At 42.0% G+C, this 23,642-nt stretch overlaps 2 protein-coding genes across 9 annotated transcripts in view; one reads left to right on the top strand and one right to left on the bottom strand.

The window, feature by feature from the left end:
• Nucleotides 1-1,542: 1,542 nt before the first annotated feature.
• Nucleotides 1,543-23,642, bottom strand: part of GABRA5 (gamma-aminobutyric acid type A receptor subunit alpha5) — a 62,272-nt gene continuing 40,172 nt past the window's right edge. For all 8 annotated transcript variants that reach the window (XM_068140620.1, XM_068140629.1, XM_068140587.1 and 5 more), the window contains 4 exons: nucleotides 12,825-12,968; nucleotides 7,049-7,201; nucleotides 5,658-5,869; nucleotides 1,543-3,069 (listed from right to left, as the gene is read on the bottom strand). In XM_068140620.1, coding sequence (XP_067996721.1) covers nucleotides 2,767-3,069; nucleotides 5,658-5,869; nucleotides 7,049-7,201; nucleotides 12,825-12,968 — 812 coding nt within the window. In that variant the 3' untranslated portion in view covers nucleotides 1,543-2,766. The remainder of the gene's footprint in view (nucleotides 3,070-5,657; nucleotides 5,870-7,048; nucleotides 7,202-12,824; nucleotides 12,969-23,642) is intronic.
• The window catches only part of GABRB3 (gamma-aminobutyric acid type A receptor subunit beta3), a 251,832-nt gene continuing 239,227 nt past the window's right edge, over nucleotides 11,038-23,642 (top strand). Inside the window, exon 1 of the mRNA XM_068140542.1 lies at nucleotides 11,038-11,459. Within this exon, the coding sequence (XP_067996643.1) occupies nucleotides 11,359-11,459 (101 nt within the window). The 5' untranslated portion in view covers nucleotides 11,038-11,358. The remainder of the gene's footprint in view (nucleotides 11,460-23,642) is intronic.

Below are 23,642 nucleotides of genomic sequence, written 5' to 3'. Positions count from 1 at the left end.
GTTAAAAAAAAGAGCAAATCACCAAGAGGACTATCTGCGGATGCATCCTCACCAGCCCACCCATCATCCTCAGACACCTGGTTGAGAAAGTTAATTTGGTGCAGTATGCTATGTCACTGATGTTACCGGAGTTACATCACATCTGTTATGTCAGTAAGACTAGAAATAGAAAGCTGTTGGTAAATTGATTCCTAGCAAGAATCCTTGCCCACGTGTGTTACTTAGCACACAATAATCTGTCACAGGTGTCAATAGCAGGCCTTACCATCATCGTCCACAAGAAAAGACTACAGGGCAGTCAGCAAACACATATCCTTGTGGTGCAGGCAGTCTCTTTCAGTAATTAAGGAGACCCCACCATACTGTTCATTTCATGGCCACTTTGCCTTTCCACAGGAGGAATGTACACTCATATGAAGTGTTTAGAAGAAAAGTTTTCTATGTGTGCTCATCCCACCTAAGAGGAATACTTGTATTTGCTGGCCTTAACAGCAAGATGGGCTCACCTCTCCTTGACGGGATATTCAGCCTCTAGGAGCCTAATGTGGCCTTCATTGTACATATCTATGGCAATAGAAGGAGGCAGAAGAGGCTGCAACTGAGAGGGTCTGTCTCACACATGCAGAAAGATCTGCTCTCATCCACCAGGTGCCAGGTGGTTTTAGCTGTTTTAGCTGCTTAGTGAGAGTATCACTGGGGACAATGTGTATGTGTACATTACTGTCAGACTTGGCAAAATTACATGCTCTTCACCAGGAAAAAAAGGACATTTTGTTGGCTTCAATCATTTTTGTGGGAATAACCTGTATGCAAGAAAAGAAATAGCCACAGGACGTTATAAAGTTTTGCCTCCCTAGAGGCTCTGCAAATCTTTCACTCATTTCGGTACCCAAAGGACCAGATTAATTGTTTCAGATACCATTATCTATCACATGTTTGAAAACAAAGAAAGGAGCAGGGAGGTATGTGGCTAATCAAAGCCATATGGGAAACCTACATGAAAACAGATCCAAATCATCACCTTGGCTCAGGCTAGCATGAATAGATGGGATGCACCTCCCTTGCTCTTCTTTACAAGCTTCTAGTCCCATGGTTTCTCTGTGGCCACTGAGAAATTGCAAACTTCTAATTCCACATCATTGAACAAAAAGTTGCATAAAGGAATAGATGTGTGAGATTTATATCTCGTCAATGTTTAAGAATGAAAGGAATGAAGAAAAGACATACAGGAAACCTAGTCAGTTCCCCAGTCCTGAACCAGACCCTCACCTCAAAGCGAAGCATGAACTGTCTTCTCTGTGCCAAACAAAAAATGGGGATGATCTTCCATAGCAAGATAGCACCTAATTCTGAAACATCTCAGTTCACTGTCTTCACTCCATATGCACCTTTCTGGCCAACAGTGAGGATGTGACATGTGCATATCTGTGACCAAGTATGTGCATGTGTGCTTTCCAATTAATTCTTCCAGTTCTTGTGATTTTTTGATTTCTCTAAAAAAATAATCAGTATACAAATGACATTTTACAATCAAATATTGAATGCATTTTTTATTTAAACATTAAGATTAAATTACAAAAGCTTCTGGAACAAGGAAAGGATGTCAAGGAGGAAAGAGCTGAAAACTCAGACTGCATATTCTTGTTCATTGTGAAAGCAAAACACGTTGCCAGCAGCAAGGCATTGTATAGAAAAGTTTCAGATGGACAGTACAAAGACCTTTCTGTCAATATTGTCACTGAAACACCTTGCTGTCATGAAGCACATTGTTTTTTTCTGAACACACTTCCTAGTGTTAGCTGATTAGTTTTCACTGTGGGAAACAACTAATAATTATTGTAGATTTACTGTAATTTTTTGTTGTTCATCTCTGGTAACTTAAAGCAGACTTCTTCTTAGGAAAATGTCCAAGCATCATTTATTTTGCCCTAATGAAAAATGTCTACTGCTGTTGTTAAAAATTTTACTTGCACAAGTATGTTCCTACTCTATATTAATTCCATGCAATATATCTCTATTTTTTTGGAATAAGTACTAAGAATCACTTGAGAAAATTCCTTGGAATTCAAAATCCATAAAAATTCCTTCTTTTCTGTTAAGGGCAAGATTCTGTCACCTTTATTTGCACAAGTAGCATCCTGCTCCCTGTCATACTTCACTGACAGAGGCTCAAGCAGTAAAAATCAGCATAGCCCCATTAGGATTTACTGCATTGTATTAAGTTCCAATGAATATTGGGCTGAGCAGCTTCATCTGTGGAGTAAAGCAATACCTATAACCAGTAAAGGTGCTCAAACATAGCCCTACACTTAATACTTTGACACATTTACAACTGGCGTTACTCAGTAACTTATCAGATGACAATAGTGGAGCTCTTCTGTAAAATATAGGTTAAGCCTATATTTCTATGACTGTACATCTGAAGTATAAAAATCACGATATGTAGTACACTTGAACAGTTAAAAAATATAACTTACTTTATTTGTAAACTATCAATGCGAGATATTAAGCAGCAAAGAAGCCATGTTCAATGTCTTCTGAACTTTTATAAATTATCTGTTGCTGTAAGTAATATCATCATCTCCAAAACATCTGAGGTTACATGTAGAAACAATCAAGGCAATATTATTTGTACATATTATTAAACATGCAAAAAACTTCCTGAAGAATATTGCCCAAATGTAGAAAGTCATCTGGATCTCAAATTTTCCTTGGTAGCATCTACTTTGTAAGTATGGCTCACACGTGGCTTTAGAGTCCTTCAGTTTATTTTGCAGAATTGGCACCTTTAATAACAGGCTCCCTATTCAAATATGTGGCCCAGTAAACTAAGTTAAAAGTTCCAAACAACACTGGAAAAATTATCCGGGACATTTTGTCAATCTTACTGATGCTGTTGTAAGTCTTTTTGCTTTCAGCAGGCTTTTCTTCTGCAGACTTTGCTGGAGCAGGTGCAGTGTTTGAGATGACAGATGGGGCCGAGTCCTTTGGCATGTTTGGTGCAGGGGTCAGCTTCCCAGTGCTGTAAGTATTAGTAGATTTATTTGCCAGCAATGCACGCTCTTTTTTCTGCAGTGTAAAGAGCAGAAACATTAGACTGAAGGAACAGAAAGTGGAAATATGTTTTCAAGTTATTAACGCAAAAATCTAAGTACCATAATCAATCATGCTAGCAAATGCCTGTTGGCTGTTCTGACTAACTACCACACAGCTGTTTCTGTCTTGATTTCATTGCCCTTACTCAGGTTAAACTATCCCTGATGCCAGAGAAGCTAAGAGCAGCTGAATGGACCTGAATGCCATCTGGCATGTATATTAGCAGCTTCTTTTGTCAGGGCAATGAAGTCCTGTACCTGCAGAGGTTGCTGCCCTGTGGGCTGCTTCACCCTCCTGGCTGAAGCAAGGAGCATGGTGAAGGGCTCATTGACTTTGCCAGCCTGCCCTCTTTCTTTGTATGGCTAATTTCAAGACGCCTGAGGGAGACCATTTGTTAAGAGTCTGTCCTATTGCAAAATTTTGCTTTCAGTGTGAAACTCAAAAGTTTGTCACAGAACTGCTCTTTTGTCTTATTACTGGAGATATGGTGGGGGGACTCTGACTCATGGAGCTCAGTGTGAACTTTTTAATTTATTTGGGAGAGTGCGTCAGGAGTGCTCTGCAGACATGTTTCATAGTATTAGTCTGCAGTTATCAGAAGTTTGATCACTGAAATCTCATGACATGTACTCAATGCCCTATGTCCTTCTGAAAACAGTCCCCTTCATATAAATGGTAGAGATTGATAGTTTATTTCTGTGAAGAGAAGGCAGCATATTTCATTTCAAGATTTCCTTGAAAGAAGGTGAAAGTAAGTTATGAGGTAATTAAATAATTTTTTTTCCCACAAAGAAGATGAAAATTGTCCATTCTGTTATTGGAACTAGATAGAATAGAATAGAATAGAATAGAATAGAATAGAATAGAATAGAATAGAATAGAATAGAATAGAATAGAATAGAATAGAATAGAATAGAATAGAATAGAATAGACCAGGTTGGAAGAGACCTTCAAGATCATTGTGTCCAACCTATCATCCAACACCACCCAATGAACTAAACCATGCAACCAAGCACCTTGTCAAGTCTCCTCCTGAACACCTCCAGTGATGGCGACTTCACCACCTCCTCAGGCAGCCCATTCCAATGGGCAATCACTCTCTCTGTGTAGAACTTCCTCCTAACCTCCAGCATAAACCTCCCCTGGCGCAGCCTGAGACTGTGTCCTCTTGTTCTGGTACTGGTAGCCTGGGAGAAGAGACCAACCTCTGCCTGTTTACAACCCCCTTTAAGGTAGTTATAGACAGCAACAAGGTCACCCCTGAGCCTCCTCTGCTCCAGGCTAAGCAACCTCAGCTCCCTCAGCCTCTCCTCATAGGGCTTGTGTTCCAAGCCCCTCACCAACTTTGTTGCCCTTCTCTGGACATGCTCCAGCAAGTCAACATCCTTCCTAAACTGAGGGGCCCAGAAATGGACATAGGACTCAAGGTGTGGTCTAACCAGTGCAGTGTACAGGGGCAGAATGACCTCCCTGTTCCTGCTGACCATACTGTTCCTGATGAAGTCCAGGATGCCATTGGCCCTGCTGGCTACCTGGGCACACTGCACGCTCATGTTCAGCCTACCATCAACCAGCAGCCCCAGGTCCCTCACTGTCTGGCCGCTCTCCAGCCACTCTGACCCCAGCCTGTAGCACTGCATGGTGTTGTTGTGGCCAATGTGCAGAACCCGGCACTTGGATGTGTTAAATCTCATGCCGTTGGATTCTGCCCATCTGTCCAGCCTGTCGAGGTCCCTCTGCAAAGCCTCTCTACCATCCAGCAGATCAACTCCTGCCCCCAGCTTGGTGTCATCAGCAAATTTACTGATGATCAACTCAATGCCCTCATCCAGATCATCAGTAAAGATGTTAAAGAGCACAGGGCCCAGCACTGATCCCTGGGGGACACCACTACTGACTGGCTGCCAGCTGGATGTGGCACCATTCACCACCACTCTTTGGGCTCGGCCCTCCAGCCACTTCCTAACCCATCACAGTGTGCTCCTGGCCAAGCCATGGGCTGACAGCTTGGCCAGGAGTTTGCTGTGGGGGACGGTGTCAAAGGTCTTGCTGAAGTCCAGCTAGAGAACATCCACAGGCCTCCCCACATCCACCAGGTGGGTCACCTGATCATAGAAGGAGATCAGGTTGGTCAGGCAGGACCTACTCTTCCTAAATCCATGCTGGCTGGGCCTGATCCCTTGGCCATCCTGTAAGCACTGTGTGATTGCACTCAAGATGACCTGTTCCATAATCTTGCCTGGCACTGAGGTCAGGATGACAGGCCTATAATTCCCTGGCTCATCCAATCGGCCCTTCTTGTGGATGGGCACCACATTGGCCAGCTTCCAGTCTTCTGGGACCTCTCCAGTGAGCCAGGACTGTTGAAAAATGATGGAAAGCAGCTTGGCCAGCTCATCTGCCAGCTCTCTCAGCACCCTAGGATGGATCCCATCTGGTCCCGTGGACTTGTGGGGATCCAAGTGGCTGAGCAGATCACCAACTACCCCATTCTGGAACAGAGGAAAACTATTCTGCTTCCTGGCTCCATTCTAGATATCTAGAATATGTAAAACAAGCACCTTGATTTTAGCAGCTTCCAGGGCTTTTTTACCATCCCATGCCCAGCTCCTCTTGGTGAAATAGTTGACTGTTGCAAATTCAATCAATGCAGAAAATACAAAAGCATAGCAGACAGCTATGAACCAGTCCATTGCAGTAGCGTAGGCCACTTTTGGCAAAGAGTTACGGGCACTGATACTTAAGGTGGTCATGGTGAGGACTGTTGTTACTCCTGTAAAGGGAGGGAAGGAAAGAGGCAGAGATCAGTTTGGTAGCCCTTGCATGATCCCTTAGGAGTTGTTAGTGGCCCCAGTTCAGGATACCTAGGGAGGCCACATGAAGTCAGTCAGTATTTGCATATTACGATCTGAAAGAGTAATAGACTTTACTCTCCGAGAGAAAATTAAAACCTCTGCTCTCAGGTGTTGTATTCTGTGGTATTCTGGTTATCTCTAGGTATAATGCATTTAAACACATATATTTAGGGGTAACACAAACCCAGCTGTTACGTAAATAAAACCCTTACTGGTATTTTATGCCTGTACACTGATGCATGCTATGTATAGAGTGCCCCTTGTTAAGTATAAAACCAGTGAGCAACTTGTTTGGCAGTAACTGTCAGAAGAAAGTAGAATTACTGATGTTATTTTCTTACATGGAGACTTTTTGTATTAAATTGTTGGCTGTTCCTGATTTCTTTGACAATAGCTCCTCCCTTCTCATAGATGAGCAAATGACAGAGATACCACTATTTTCATATGTGGTAGGACATCTCTGATAGAACAAAATTCAGCAGCTTTGCAAACCTAGAATGGATACTAGCAAAGCAATGCTGGTTCCTATATTCTTCCCATACAGCTTGATGAACTGATTTTTAATCAAAGATGAACTGATTTTTGATCACAGCTGCCAACTGATTTCAGTAGGTTTGTAAAGAAGAATGTGTCTTTAAGAACAGCTGAATGAGATTTTACATAATAAACTGATCCCACTCCCCTCATTTTTCATCTGGTGAAATTTTTATATTTCATCAACCTTCACTTAAGACTCTGTTTATTTTCTGTGATCTTCTAGTGATAAATCAAGTAATTTAAGAGACCCCGATTGATTTTTCCATGACAACTTCAGTAGTAAGTATGTTTTCTAAATGCAAAATCATATTAATTTGTTTGATGGTAATAGAAATAATTGTCACTAAATAAACTCTACATGGTTTTCCCAGATAAACATCTTGAAATAGAGATAAACTAAAATGTCTTGAAGTAAAATCTGTTCCAAACGCTTAGCTAGAGCACACACTAAATATGCTAAAATGTGTGGGTTAATAGTGCACTGTGGTTTTGTTACAGCAAATCACTTCCACAAGCCAAACCAATTCTTCTCATGTGCTAGAATAAAGTGGGATACTCACCAAAGACAGTCCTAGCAGGAACAGATTCTCTGTTTAGCCAAAATGATACTTGCGATAAGATCACAGTCATAATGCAAGGAAGGTATGTTTGGATGACAAAATAACCAATTTTTCTTTTCAGATGAAAATGGGCTGTCATAATAGTGTATTCACCTAGAAAAAGAAAAATGTGCATGTGGGTAAAATAGGGGATATTTACTGGTATAGTGACTTAAGCAGGCCAGCTCTACCACCCATATGGGTCTATCATCCAGGCATTCTTAATTGATTGAAAAATATTTGGATTTCTGTAGTGTGGAAATTCAGGACTTGAGACAGAGGTGCTCCTAGATCCTGTTAGTCTTCACATTCAGTCCCTCAAAGCAGAATACAGTGACTGACTATTCCTACTGTACTGAAAAGCTACAGCCCTTTAATACACCTGGAATGTCTTGGTATTTGTGGTCTTAAAAACATGGATTGCTAGCACTGCCTCATTCCTGCATGGTTTTCATTCAGGCCTAGAAACTGCATTACCAGAGTTAAATTAAGGCCATCTACTCTTAGAAACCTGATTTAGCAGCAGGACATAACCTCATTAGGGTAACTGTTATATACCAGGCTGTCAATTTTCAAGAATGACAGTGGGTCCAGGCACTCCTTCAGCACCACAATTTAGGGACTGCCCTAAATTTAGGGACTGCTAGTGTTGGTGTAGCAAAATCTGCAGCTTTTTACGTGGATCCTGGGATGTCTTATGGGGTTGAATGCCCAAACCTATCAGATTGCTCCTCCAGGAAAAAAGAAATTTTAATAAATTGCTCTAGTGTACACAGTTTTCCCAGAGTGTGGTACACCCTAGTCCTTAGGAAGATAGTTTCTGGATAGACATTGTGCCATGTCTTGTTCACTTGTGCAATGAATATTGTACTTCCTGCATAAAAATTCACTGAAAATTGCCTTGGCAGTGTTAAATTAAATGTCTTTTTTATATGCCAAATTCACATCACTATCTTTTGTCAGGTCCTCTGAATTTCAATAAAAGCCTAAAAAATGCACTCCAAAATCAACAGACCAGCTGTCACCTTCCCTAATGTTTCAGAAAAAAATCAAAACTTTACTGATTATTTCAGACTGTTCCTGGTAAATCATATAGTTGTTACTGTAGGCTATACATTGATGGCAACTGATACCCAAAGCCAAAATCTTGCTAGCTAAAACCAGATGCCTATGTGCCTGGGGACAAAAAATAAATAAAAGAGGAAAACCAATATATAAGAATAAAACTCCTTTAACCTCTAATATATCTTTGCTTACCTTGATATCAAATTAATTTAAAAGCATGCATCATTCAGCTGAAGACTGATGAATCAGTGTAATGCCTCTTCAGAAATACATATTGTCCTCCAAGAACAAAACAAATGAAGCTATTATCTCTGTTGCAAGATTTGACTGTTAGTCTCTACAGAGCAGCCACAAAAGGAAAATATATAACAGACTGATTCTGCCTTGTGAATAGCCTGAGTTGAGTTGCAGCCAGCATTGCTAAGCAGTTAGATTTGGCAGATTATTTCTAAGTGACAATATGGCTAATTAGTGGAGAACAGGTCTACAGTGAAAGGACTTTTGCAGGTATTGCTGTGCTGACATGTTATGCTAGAGGAGCTGTTATTCTGGATGAAGTTTACAGACCTTGTTCATGTTGATGATTTTAGACAGATAGACTGGAATAGCATGGAAATACCTTACCTGACAGCCTGCCTCAATTGTTATGACTTAATTCTGGAGTCTGATTCTTCTGGTGAAATGGTTTCCTGAAGGGATGTGGAGATGGACAGTGAATGCTCTGACACTGGGGAGAAAATCCCTGTGAAGCAACATCTAATTCCCTTCCATTAAGCGTAATTTTGAACCAGGGATGCTGATCATGCTGTGGTCTCAGGAGGAACCCCACTTGCTCTCTTTTTAGGAGCATTTTAGTTTGTGGATTACCCATAAAATATGCCAGCAGCAGCAGGGTCTACATGCTTGTAATTTGAGTTGTTACTGCACTGGGATGTGTTTGAGTCAGAATTTGCCTGCTTACTAAGGAGTGACGATGTGCATTATTGATTTTGACAGTGTGCTTTCAGAGGTGGGATAAAAAAAAACAACCAAACATCTACACAACTTCAGTAAAGCAACAGGACCTCTTTCTTTTCTTTTTATAATGCAGAAAATTAATGCCCGTATTTTGATGGCCTTCCACAGCTGATTTTCACCTTATCATTTTCCTTAACATAGCAAAGTTCTTGCCTCCACTGAAAAAAATGGTATTACCTTGATTTCATACTTTCACTTGCTACAATCTGTATCCTCTCTGATTTCTCATTTCCTTTGCAAAAATGCCTACATTAGGAATGCTTCCTCCAGCAGACTTAGGGCTTAAAGAAAACCCCACAGATTGCTTTCTAATGCCCTGGGACCACTGCTTAAAGTAAAGCTAAAAGCTTCCTGAGTTGGCCTTTTGTTTATATAGAATAAAATCCTGGCTCTGTTAGAATGGCAAAACTTCATTTTACTTCTGTAAGGCCACTGTTTATCCTTAGACCATAAACTTTCTTGAGCAAGAGCTAATTTTTGTTATAGGTTTATGTAGCACTTAAAAGAGAATTGTGTTGCTGATGGGGTCCACTCATCACTGCACAAAACAATTTTAATAACAAATATAGCACTAATGAAAAACCCTAGAGCAGGAATGGTTGCATTTCTTCACAGAGCTATTCTACTGTGCTGCTGCTGGTCTTAAGGGGTCTTTATGCTTTAAATGCTGCTACAGTTTGTTGGGTTTTTTTTGGTATTTAGATGATGTGTTTCTCAAGATAATGCTTACAGTCTTTCCAGGATCCTGCATGCATTCTTCCATTGTTGTTATGCTGGGATTCAATAGAATGTTTTAATGAGGCTCGACTAGCCCCCAGGTTTGTTTGTTTACTGAAGATACCTGGACTCACATCTCTCAACAGCTTTTCTGGTGACATCCTGACATGATTAAGTTTGTGATGCCTCATCCCTGACCATGCTGACATTCAGAATATTTTGGCCCATGAGAAATGCCCGTGTCATTTTTTATAGATATGCAGTAAAAAGGTTTATCTCAAGGAAAAAACAGAATTATTTGGTGCAAAATGAAGGGTTGCATGCCTCTTTCATTATTTAGGCTTTGGATATTTCAGAGCTCAGGCTCCAGCTGGCAGAATATAAAAGACTAGGTTTTGTTTTGTTCTGTGGCATTGCAGATCCTAAGTTAGAGATGAGAGATTCTGGGTATGTGGAACAGAACTGGGCAACCACTTGCACAAAACAGCAGGATCCACTTGGACCCAAATCCCATGTCTGATTGTTTTACAGCACTTGTGCCACTAGGAAATAACAGATGTCGGCCTGTTGGAAGCAGTGTGAGTAGTCAGATCTCTTCTGAGGGACTGACATTTGGGGCTGTTAGAGCAAAAAATCCCAACCAAACAGGTGACATGTGTCAGAAGTATTTTCTGTGGCATGGCTCAAATGTTCCAAATTTCAAGACTGATTGGTGAATTGGGAGTGCCAGCATTTTTTATGAGAAGACAGCCAAATTTAGCATCTTGCCTACAAAATCATCAGAATCACAAGGGACTGGTGCAAGTCCATCATTTCCATTTTTTATAAGAAGTCTACTAGAAAGGACAGGCTAAACATCCTATGACATACACAAACATTTTGCCTATTCAGCTGCAACGGCTGTGTATTTTGACTTGTTTGTCAAAAAAAAACCACAAAAGATCCAAGCACTTGGATTTGTGCAATAGCTATTTGGATTTACTTTTTCACATTCAACAATTCAATAGAAGGAAGAAATGCCTTAGCCGTTCATAAGTAACCCTGATTACTGGCCTCCTACGAGCTTGATGAAGTCCAGAAAATCCTTCGCTGACTGATGCTTTCCCTGTGCAAAATCGGATTTTTGTATTTTGCTAATCCCCAGTTACAATCTGTGTCCTGCTCTTTGTGATCCACCCTGCAATCAGAATCTAGCTAGCCCAGATGTAACCCAGGACATTAATATAAAATTTTGACGTTGGAAAACAAGGATTTATTAGCCTAAATCTTATGATACAGTAGGGCTGGTCATTACTGGGCAGAAACTTTGGGATCTTTCTGAAGAGTATCCTGTTTCCTTGGGCTGAGGAGTACAAGGAGCTTTCACAGGCAAAGCTGCAAACTGGAAGTTGCCTAGAACTGACACACTGGAGCAATCACTGCCTGGGCTGGATGGTTTTCGTGCTCTGAGGAGCACGAAGAGCTTGTAGGAGATGCCCCGGTGCATCCTCTGGATCTTTTTCCTGACAACAATGAAAGTGAGAGGGGAGCTGCCATTCATTGCAGAAAACAACGCGGCTATGATGGTAAACTGGTAAGGAAAATGTCTTTGCTCTTTAATGGGAGATAGTCTACTCATCCCTTTTCTACAGTGGTGGCTGCTCCGACTGACTATATGCTTCTCTCGTCTTTTGGTATCTTTGCATTAGCAATAGCTTTGTGTCTCCATAGATGGGCAAAGGAGGGGATGAAGCTCTGTAAGATGGAGACAGTGGTTGTGTTTAGTGCCTCTTCTGTGTTACCCAAGGCAAACTTTCCCTCACTTGGGGTCCTGTTTGTTTTTATTTTCCATATTTGGACAGCCTTAGAAGAAAGCTTTCATGTTTTGGTGAAGCTAACTTTGTGTGCAAGTGTACATGTGCCTGTTTTCATGTGTCCTCAGTTTCCTGTATACAGTAACAAGTTCCTAACTCAGTCTATAGCTTATCCTCTACAATCCTGTCTTTGGCTGAGCCTTTAGAACATGACCAGAAGACTCTTGTGCTTTGCCATCAGGAATGGCTTCCAGCTGTGTTGCTGCACATAGCCCCCTTTTCTCTCCCCAAGCCCGAGACAGCCCATGGTGGTGGAAATTCCCCTACACAGCAGGCAATTTTGTTCCCCCCCCCCCCCGCCAAATGCTGGAGGCCACTAATGCTCTCCAGACAAATGCATTGTGTAACCTGGTTAAGCTCCCATCGGGCTAAGCCCACGTGACCCCTGTCCTGGCCTCGACCCCCCCGGGAGTCCCCCCACCAATGTGCACCCAGGGCTGCCCTTGCGTGGGAGCCTTAAGAAGTAGGGGGGGTATGGCTCACGTGGATGCTCGGCCTGGGATTAAAGCTTCTTTGCCTCCCTAATGCTGCCACATCTGGCACCTCCACTTGCGGTCCGGGAGGAAATGGGAATCCTCAGAGTTTACACCTCCTCTGTGGCCACGTGGTCCCCCGGGCACGCTGCAGAGCCATGCCACAGACCCTGACCTACCCTCCACTCCCTCCCCTGCCATGATTTCATCAAGCAAATAATTTTAAAGCAATGACTGAAATGGATCAAATGTGTGGGTGGTGTTTACCTCCTGGGGTGGTTCCTCCCACAGGGAAATCAGCCAGCAATAGTGCTGGCATCCCCAGCAAAGGCAGTTGCCAAGAAGCTGTATGCAGCTTCTCCAGCATTCCTGTTAAATAGCAGGAGCTTGGATGCATCTTCAGCAACAGCCTTGTAACGTACCTAAGAGCCAGTATATAATCCTCTCAGTCTCTCAGTGCTTCTGCTAAGTATCCAGGAACCTGCACAAGATTTCCCTAGCACCCTATGTTCCAGTGGTGCTTCCCTAGGCTCCTTGGAAGATAACTGGAGCATATGGATCTCCCCTCCTACTCCACCTATCAGACACCTTGGAATGAAAATTTCTCCATACCTGTACTGGTACTGATGTTTTCAGTTCCTACAGTTTGTCCCATCAGATGATACTGGTTAAGTCGTGAGCCATCTTCAGCCACCACCACAGATGTTGTGGTGCTATTAGTCCACACATAGATCACTTCAGAATTGGGGTAAGCATCTGTCAACAAGAAGGAGTAAAGATGGTGATGAGTAAAAAACCACTGTGTAATATTTTAGTAGATCCTTACATGATAAATGGTGGTGAAAGGGAAGAATAGAAGAGAGAGAGTGAATGGAGTAAAACAAATAAAGATGATATAATCATGTTCCCATATGCCCAGCTGAAAAAATATTAGATTGAAGCCTTCTAATGTAACAGATGTGTGGGATGGTTTGTCAAAGGCTGGAACAGTGGAAGTATAAATATAATCCATCACAACCACTCAATTAGGGAAAAAGCAGCTAAGGCCTATATTCACCTAGCTGGCAGCTCCTAAACCCCAGCCAGCTGCAGAAGACATTTTGCTGACTACCCCCTTAAAAAGACTCAAGAACCCTCTGCGTCTCCATCCCATCTCCAGGATAAAAATACTAAGAGACACCGTGTGAAAGTGTGGGGTCCGGCATGTATGCACTGTCTTTGGGATATGTATGCAAGGATGATGGGGTAGGTCTTGCACAGAGGCAATGGCTGTAGGTAAAGCAAGCTGGGATGTGTCTTCCTGTGCCTTTGATTCTGAGACGCAGAGACAGGATTCAGGAGTGAGAGTGGATGAAGGCGAGCAAGACTGGAGTGAGTTGTGCGTACTGGAGAGAAAGGGTGGCAGTGTGGAAATGCCTGCACCTCTGGAGATGTGGATGTGGTAAGATTTGTCTCACGTCCATTTAGAAGTCCTAGGAAATAATGGTGGTGGTAGTACTGCTAACTAATTCCTTTCTTTATAATTTTGCTGTTATTTTTAATACCCTAACACCTGGAGTAATTATGCTATTATCAGAGAATCTCAATTTTCTTTCAGAAGGACAATCAGTACTGGTTTTATTTTTTTAAGCCTTCTCTGCAGACAGTCTCAAAAATCCAGGAGCTGACTATACATTTAAATATATTTTAATTAAGTAACTCTTATACTTTTTAGAACAGCTTGATCATTGAAAGTATTCAGGTAGTATTACTGCAGGCTTGCTGCAGTAGCCTGGAAACCATTGGACTAAAGTCTCTGGAAAACAGGCAAGGCTTACTCTCCAAATAGGAGGTGAAAAGTAGATACACTTGGAAGCAGTCTGAAGCCAAATACTGGTCTCATTCAGCACTCAACTTGTAAGTTGATGGTGCAGAATGTTTTCCTCTTGGAAAACTCACATCCTCATTCTATGCAGTCAGTGCAGGAGGCAACACTTAGTAGCTTTCTAGACAAGGAACTTGAGAGTTAAGGGAAAAAGTTTAGCTTGAAGGATCATGTGTGGTGGCTTCATCGGACTGCAAGTTTTATTTGCTAGAGCTAGTGAGCTGGCTTGGAAAGCTGCAGCTTCATGGAGGACTTAAAAACTTGAGCTTCTGAGGCACTGCAATTACAAAAAAATATGCTGAAGCGGTCTTTGTATCCATACAACCAGGAATGTCAAGCAGAAAATAGGAAGTAATCCCAGTCCATCTTAAGATCATATGTGTGTAGCACAACAAACTGCAGATCACTTAGATGCTGGAGCAGGGAGCAGGGAAGAGAGCAGCACCTTGTTCTCACTGTTAATCTTTCTGTGGCATCTGTGAGAAGTGCTGCCAGAAGCAGCACCCTAGGCTAAATAAACCTTTGGTTTGACTGTTTATGGCTGTTCATACATTGTTGTCCACACCATGGAAGATATGGAAATAATGAGGACAGAGAGGGAGTTCAAAAGAAGGTCACAAGTATCTCCAGGGACTGGAAAACAAGTCATGATTTGAGGTTTAAGGAGCTCAGCTTATTTAGCTCACTGACAAGAAGCAGAGATGTTTACTCAAGAAGTGAGTATAGATACTTGCATACAGAAATATAAACCCAGGGTCAATTTCTTGTACTACTAACAGAAGTAAAAGAAAAGACTCAGTGACTGAAAGATGATTTCAGGCAGATTCAGATGAAGAACAGGACACAGTGTATCCACTTCTGAGAAGAAAATAATAGACTCCTGTCACTAGAAAGATATCAATGGGATTTTTTTTTTGGTCACATGTATAGTTTTGCTGCTGTACAGATGGAAGTGATCCCAGGTTTGGAAGCTGAAGATCTACAAATCCTCCATCCCTTGTTAGCCATGTATCTATGCAAGAGCTGCCCACACACCTTCCATGTGCTTGCCTTTGTAGCTGTGCAGTAAAATTACTGTAATTATATCTCATGATCTGCTTTAAAAGGCTAAGGAGGAATGTCTTCCCTGTTTCAAAATATTTACATCACAAAAAATGAAGGAATTTCACCTTCCTTTAGAGCTGAGATCCTTTCTCATTTCAGAGATGATTACAAGTTCACAACGTGTTGTACATAATTCCAAAGCCCGATTTGCAGACAGCAAGTAGGAGGAGATGTGTCCATTTTAAAAAGTGTTTCAGAAAGCACTCCTTTTTAAATGCTCAGCTGGTGAATATTGTTCATGTGCTGATATCCCCAGTGATTGGTAGATTTGTGTAGGCAGATTTGGGATTGTCAGAGAATTTACCTATGTTATTTCCTGGCGGTGGGGGAAGTGTTGGGCTTCTTGCTGGGAGTATCCAGATGTATCCCACCATAGTAGTTCCCTACTTCTTCAAGGATCCCAGGCACTGGGTTAATGGAGTTTGGCCTGCTGTCATTCAACGATACACAATAATTCAGCCCAAAAAAACACTCTGCAGTAAGAGCACTGTAACCAAATTCCACTGAAATTGCAACCATACAGGAACACAGGCCTGTAAGGCTTAATAACTATTCAGACGCTTTGGTTCTCTGCTTTGCCTAGCCTTGGGAGCTCTAAAATAACTCACTGTCACTTCTTCGAATTGCAGCCTTCAGTGGGTAACTTAAAACAAGTGCACCAGTACAGGGTCAGAGGTGCCTACTCTGGAGAAGCCCAGTACCTCTTCCAGTGAAAAAATATCTGTAATTCAGACAGAGACCAAAAGGTGCCAAAACTCCACACAGATATCACAGGTATGCCCAAGAAATATTTCCCGAGGCCACTTTGTTTCAAAACCATGTCAGGGAGGCTGCCTGTCCCAGGTCAGCTGATGAGAGTACTCAGGCAGACAAAAACAGAGCTTGAGGCAAGTCGCTGCCTGGGAGGAGGACTCCAGTTTGCAGGTCCTCTCTCACAGGAAAGCCTCTTTTGTAAGCCTACATGACAGAGAGCTGCACAACTGCTTGGCCAGGACTATCTATGGGAGAACAAAGAATAGCTCAGCTAGAAGAGGTTCTTGTGCAGGAGGAGGATGGTTACAGCCAGGGCTTTAAGAGGGTAACAGATGTGTCCCTGAGAAGCCCAACCCAAACCAATGCAACCTGCAGTGGTTTCCTCCCCTTCCCCCATCCAGAAGCAGCCTGCCACATGAGGAATAGGATGATTTACCCCATTCTAGAGATACTCTATTGTGATGAATTGCCTATACAATATAATCCTCATCTATCTTCCATGCAAATGTAAGAAAACATGGTCTGTGTTTTAAAAAGCTGAAACAAAAGATTTTTTGGCTTAGTGCCTCTTCTCTTCACTACAGGCTAGGCTCTGAGTGTCTAAGCCTCCTTGGGTGAAAGAGAATGGAGAAAATGTCAAAAAAAAAAAAAAAAAGTGAATGTAAAGAAATACAGCCACTGCTTCAGTCATATGCACCCTTCAGAGAAACTTGGACTTTTGAGGAAAGCCACCCCATGCAACTTTGTGTGGCAGATGAATTACTGAACATTTCTTTTCTGTTCATCTAGATAAACATCCACATAGCTAAACTTGTGTATTTGTATCACATAATTGTCTTCCTACTGCAAACCTTCTGCCATGTCTTCCCAAGAACGTCAAACTCCAATTATCCCAAACTTGACTACCAAAAGCTCCAGCTGTGATGCTGATAACCCATACAGTATAATTAGGCACAGTTATATTGAAAGCTGAAAGTGTGTGAGTAGTCTAGAATAATCTTATTTTACTATTGCAATAGATCAGGTGCTAACAGAGATGGTATTACTCGCTGTCATACCAAATTGTGTAAAACCTCTTTTCCACTTAAGCAAAGCTTCCAGTAGGTTGCCGACCAGTCATGCTTGCTAAAAGCCTGAAGAACTTCATCTCATGCTTTCTAGAACTATGAGAAAGGTTTGCTGATGATGAAGGAATATGGCCCTCATGTCCTCCACATGGCATTCAGAGTGGGGACAAGGTGTTTCCCAAAGTGCGACAGAAAAATGTAGTAGAGACTTTGCGTCAGTGAATTGGGAAATTGCTGCTGTGTTGTTGTAAAAGAAAATTCAAATTTGAACCACTGGAAATCCAAGTGAGACTGCTTTGTATTTATCCTACTTTAAGCAAATGGGCTTAATTCTCTCCTTATGAATCCAAATAATTAATTTAGTGTTCTTCATAATAATTTTTCTGGTTTTCCAGAGAAAGAAGGGAAGCCTTGTAAATTATTCCTTCTCTTCTAAGCTCACTCTTTCAAAAAGTGGGAGAAAAAAAAAGGTAGCAGTTGAGATGAACAGCTATAATTACAGAGAAGTACAATGTTATTAACAGTGAGAAAATGACAACAGACATTTATTTCTAGTGGACATTTGATAAATGGCTGCAGGCTTATCAACTACCAGAATGATGAAGTAAGTAATTTCTTCTCCTATCTCTTTATTGATGGGCAGATCCATTTTTCTACATTGTGTCCAACACATGCTAACCAATATAAAAACAAATAAAGATCTCCCTTGCCCTTCTCCCACCCTCTTCCTGCTTTTGTATGTCTGTTGAGCAAAGCATGGCATGGTCTTTCTTATGCACATGAACAGAGGGCAGTGAAACAGCCACAGCCAAAGGGAGGAAATACATTAAGACAAAGTCTGACAAAGAAAGGCAGCCAGCTGGTAAGATCTGGAGGCTCTCTGCCATTCACTTTGGTACAGAAAGGTGCCCTGTTTTCCCTATTTTCATTTGTGAATGAAGCAGCCCCCTCATGTACCTTTGAAAAGCAGCCCAAGATATTCTCCTTTCTTGCCTGTCCTTCTCCTCCATATTGAAACAAATTCATGGGGGAAGGGAGGGGAGGGGAGAGGAAGTGTTTCTGGTCCCCTTAAGTCAAGTAAGCCTGAATGGTGATGTCTGATTCCAACCTTTTGAGTTTCTTACTCAAATGTACTCAAACATATACAACATGTACATATCCCAAAATCAGTGCACACACAGAGAAGTACTGCCTTTTTTTTTTTTCAGAATTATGCTACTCAAAGGCAAAATTAATTTAGAGATACGGTAGAAAGATGACTTTTGACTTGTTTGCTATTTTAGTTATTGCAATTGTGTAGTTAACATTCTTAGCCTTTATCATCATGTTATTTCAGTACATGCTATAGGATCATCAGACTGCCTAATCTTGGGTGTATTGCTAATCTCCATCAAAGCCTGTTGATTACAAAAGATGTACATAAATTGTCAGCTTTTTTAGAAGCTCTAATTATAACCCAAATATGCATACAAATATCTTCTATCATATCTATCATTAATGTATTTGACTCAGAAGCTGTTAAACAACTCAACAGAGATCCAGATTTACAACCAGCCAATGACTTCTGCAGTCAGTAAACATCGCTGCTACTAAACTATTATATACCAGCTAGAATTCTAAGTGTTAGAGTGGATTTCTTGTGATTTATCTACGAAAACTTTTTAACCTATTACAAAGAATTTGTCAACAGTTGTGCCTATGTAACTGAGGCCAGATTTGAGCTCTGTAGTTGGAATTTCCTATTAAATTAATGTGATAAGAATGAATCAATGTGTAAATGAGATCATTCTATAGGAAGAACTAATGGAACAGAGATCTAATTAAAATGTAGTTTTAAATATAAAAATAACAAAACATGGTACTAAATATGCATGAACTGAGTCTAGGGAAAAATAGCTTTTTGTAATACTAATATATTAAAGTAAGATATCAATTTAAGTACTAAGAGAAATGTATTAATATATTAATTGATTAAGAGCACAAAATGAAGAGTTCTACACAATGTGATAAATTCTACTGGGGAGTGTTTGAGGGTGATGAAAATTGCTTTAGGGACCTGAAATAATCAGAATTACTACTGATCATTTAAACTGGCACAAGCTTACAGCATATGGACAAACAGCATGCATGATTTTAAATATGTACCACAGACAAGAAGTATAACATGGATAAATAGACAGGATTACAAATGTGTACAACACAGAATCACATAATCGTTGGGGCTGAAGGGCACCTCTGGAAATAATCCAGACCCACCCCCTGCTCAAGCAGAGACACTGAATGCAGGTTTTCCAGGACCATGTCCAATCAGATTTTGTCTGTCTCCATGGATGGAGACTTCACTACCTCTCTAGCCAACCTGTTCGTGCTCAGTCACCCTCAGAGTAAAATCATGGGGTTTTATGTTCAGATGGAATGCAATGTTTTCTAATTTATGTTCACTGTCCCGTGTTCTGTCAGTGTGTACCACCGAACAGAGCCTGGCTGCCTCTTCTCATTCTCTCCCATCAGGTATTTATACAGATGGATTATGGGCCTCTAAGCCTTCTGTTCTCTAGGCAGAACATTCTTTCTTAATAGGAGGGATACTCTGATCCTTACATGATTTTTTTTGTCCTGCATCAAACTTGTTCCACAATGTCCTTATTTTTCTTTCACCATGGAGCTCAGAATGGGACACAGTGCTCCATATGTGAGAAATGCTCAGAATGAAACTTTTTTGGAATGGCACAATATCATCTAGATATGAAAACAGGACACCCAAGGATGAAATTATTAATAGACTTGGAACAATTGTATGAAAACTGAACACAAAAGATAAGAGGATACCACTGGTTGTGAACCAGGCAACGAGAAGTTCAGTCTTACTAAAATGATTATTTCTGTTATTCCCAAATTTCAAATACAACTTGATAACATAGGCAGTATTTTATGTTTTTTCTAATACACAAGTTTTATTTGATCTTGTTGCCACATTCCAGAGGGAGTAGAATAGGATGTTCTGAAAAATGTGCCAGACAGGTCTCAAGAGGCTTCATTACTAAGCAACACTAATATACTATACTGATCATTACTAAGAAAGTAAAGCTGTAAGTTAGATAAAAATTACTGTTTCAGAATGCAATTTATAAGTCACCTCAGGAAAAGGTGGGAATCGGAATTTCTACTGCTTGGAAATGGAATAGAAGTGTAGACTGTACCCACAAGGCAGTGACACATACAGAAAACAAGATGCTCATGAAATTAATATTGAGACACACAGTTTTGTTCGCTATTCAAAGCTGGAGACAAATGGAAGGCCCTGCTTAATTTTAGAAGTTCCAGTTGATGGGGGAAAAATTCTAAACATGACCCAACTTAGAGCTCAAAAATATTAAGCAAAAAAAAAATCCTTTATGATTTTGCCTGAAAGCAACTTTTGTGATCTTGGAGGTGTGATTCACAATTAGCATAGGCAAGGCTGCTGGCTGCTTTAATCCAATAAATAAAGATTTGCAAGCTGGTAAGCTAAATCACAGTCATACCAACAATGAATGTAACATGAATGTAACAAAGGATGAGGAAAAGGCAGAGATACTTAACACCTTCTTTGCCTCAATTTTTACTAGAAGGGCAGAACATCTTCCTGACAGCTGGCCTGCAGAGCTGGCAGAAGGAGCCAGGGAGCTGCACAGTTTCCCTATGTTCCATGAGGAGGTGGTTGGAACTCTCCTTAGCAGCTTGGATCCCCACAAGTCCACGGGACCAGATGGGATTCATCCTAGGGTGCTGAGAGAGCTGGCAGATGAGCTGGCCAAGCCACTCTCCATAATTTTCCAGCAGTCCTGGCTTACAGGCGAGGTCCCAGAGGACTGGAAGCTGGCCAACGTGGTGCCCATCCATAAGAAGGGCCGGTTGGATGAGCCAGGGAATTACAGGCCTGTCAGCCTGACCTCAGTGCCAGGCAAGATCATGGAACAGGTCATCCTGAGTGCAATAACACAACACTTACAGGGTGGCCAAGGGATCAGGCCCAGCCAGCATGGATTTAGGAAGGGCAGGTCCTGCCTGACCAACCTGATCTCCTTCTACGAGAAGGTGACCCGCCTGGTGGATGTGGGGAGGCCTGTGGATGTAGTCTACCTGGACCTCAGCAAGGCCTTTGACACCGTCCCCTATAGCAAACTGCTGGCCAAGCTGTCAGCCCATGGCTTGGACGGGAGCACACTGCAATGGGTTAGGAACTGGCTGGACGGCCGAGCCCAGAGAGTGGTGGTGAATGGTGCCACATCCAGCTGGCAGCCAGTCACTAGTGGTGTGCCCCAAGGATCAGCGCTGGGCCCTGTGCTCTTTAACATCTTTATTGATGATCTGGATGAGGGCATTGAGTCCATCATGAGTAAATTTGCTGATGACACCAAACTGGGGGCAGGAGTTGATCTGCTGGAGGGTAGAGAGGCTCTGCAGAGGGACCTCGACAGGCTGGACAGATGGGCAGAATCCAACGGCATGAGATTTAACACATCCAAGTGCCGGGTTCTGCACATTGGCCACAACAACCCCATGCAGTGCTACAGGCTGGGGTCAGAGTGGCTGGAGAGCAGCCAGGCAGAGAGGGACCTGGGGGTGCTGGTTGATGGTAGGCTGAACATGAGCGTGCAGTGTGCCCAGGCAGCCAAGAGGGCCAATGGCATCCTGGCCTGCATCAGGAACAGTGTGGCCAGCAGGAGCAGGGAGGTCATTCTGCCCCTCTACACTGCACTGGTTAGGCCGCACCTCGAGTACTGTGTCCAGTTCTGGGCCCCTCAGTTTAGGAAGGATGTTGACTTGCTGGAACGAGTCCAGAGAAGAGCAACAAAGTTGGTGAGGGGTTTGGAACACAAGCCCTATGAGGAGAGGCTGGGGGAGCGGGGGTTGCTCAGCTGGAGAAGAGGAGACTCAGGGGTGACCTTATCACTCTCTACAACTACCTGAAGGGAGGTTGTAGACAGGCGGATGATGGTCTCTTCTCCCAGGCAACCAGTACCAGAACAAGAGGACACAGTCTCAGGCTGCACCAGGGGAGGTTCAGGTTGGATGTTAGGAAGAAGTTCTATACAGAAAGAGTGATTGCACTATGGAATGGGTTGCCCGGGGAGGTGGTGGAGTCGCCGTCATTGAAGGTGTTCAGAAGGAGACTTGATGGGGTGCTTGGTGCCATGGGTTAGCTGTTTGGGTGGGTTGGATTGGTTGATGGGTTGGACACGATGATCTTGAAGGTCTCTTCCAACCTGGTTTGGTTTATTCTAATAAAGGTTTATTCTATTCTATTCTAATGAATACTAATGAACAGTTGTGCTGATAATTCAGTTAGACACAGTATCATCACAGGAAGCTATTGCACCATTTAAGAAAAGCCCTGAGCTAGGAGCTGTGCCGACTAATAAATACAGAATGTCTCTCAAGGACAATTGTGGAGAGAGATAGGCAATTTGAATGATACCCCTTAGAGGTGTGTATACAGGCAGTATCACTGATGACAGCATCAGCTCTTCCCTGCCCCATCCCACTTGCCCCTGTGGCCATGGGGCAGCAATGAGAGTGGTACATCAATTCCTCAAACACTGAAACTCTGACTGTGACTGACTCCTTGCTGTGAAATCTGACAATATAAACACCTGGATTAAAAAACAGCTGCATTGTTATGTTGTGGGACAGTAGATCCTCAGGCTCCTCAGAAAAGGATAAAACATCAAACAAAAAGTTTTCTCATGGGGCAGCCCAGAGCACCTCAAATGGTGAAAGGCAGGTGTAGACAAGTAAACTCTACCACCCATTGTTGTGGGATGTCTGCCATGAGCTGACTGAAAGGGGTAACTAAACAGGATCTGCTGAAGGGGCTGTTACATATTCAGGCTCTGAAATGTACTAGGCAGCACCAGGTCACCTTCCCAAAGAATCTGCTCTCATTTGAGAGCTAACATTAGGGAGAAGGTTGTACCTTTGTTCTTTTGCCTCTTCCCTTGCTTCTTCTCATTGCAGCCAGTATTTATAATACAACTTCTTCCTTTACTTTCAGATTTACTAGTAGCTGTCTCAATATGGAACTGATCTGACAATTCATTTTACACCACATTTAATAGTGGCTACACAATTGCTCTTCTGGTATTTTGGCCTTTGATATGTTATTTTTTTCTGTTACAGCCAGCACAAATATCTGCTGTAAGAGGACTAGAGCAACACAGCAGTGGGATGTGCTGGGATGGCATTTAAAAATTAAAAATATCCTGGGACCTTCCTGACCTTATGCAAGTCTTTGTATCCCAGGCATATGGTCTCTACCTAACATTTAATGAACTTTGAATTTGACATCATAATATTATGCAGCTATATTAACTGCTTCATTAGGAAAAACAGCACAGTCATGAGGAGTATGTTAGAGATTTAATTTACTTTTGCAAAGCAAACAAAAGTAACCTCCAATGTGTGACTGACACCATTACTCACTTTGCATAGTACCTACTCTCTCATTTTGCAAGCAGTTGCTTAATATCAGCAAAGCTAACATGGTCAGCTCTCCAGTACAACTGAAGTTCCTTTGAGAAATGTGGAGAGAATTTTAGAAAATATTCCTCTGATGTTGCTGTGGAAGGTAGCTTCACAAAACTTTTTGGCCACATCTAA

Source organism: Melanerpes formicivorus, unplaced genomic scaffold (assembly GCF_026170545.1).
Source record: "Melanerpes formicivorus ecotype bairdi unplaced genomic scaffold, bMelFor1.0.p_v2 SCAF_1, whole genome shotgun sequence".
Taxonomy (NCBI): Eukaryota; Metazoa; Chordata; class Aves; order Piciformes; family Picidae; genus Melanerpes; species Melanerpes formicivorus.
The sequence above is the reverse complement of the archived record's forward strand: the minus strand, read 5'-3'. Positions and strand labels throughout refer to the sequence as shown.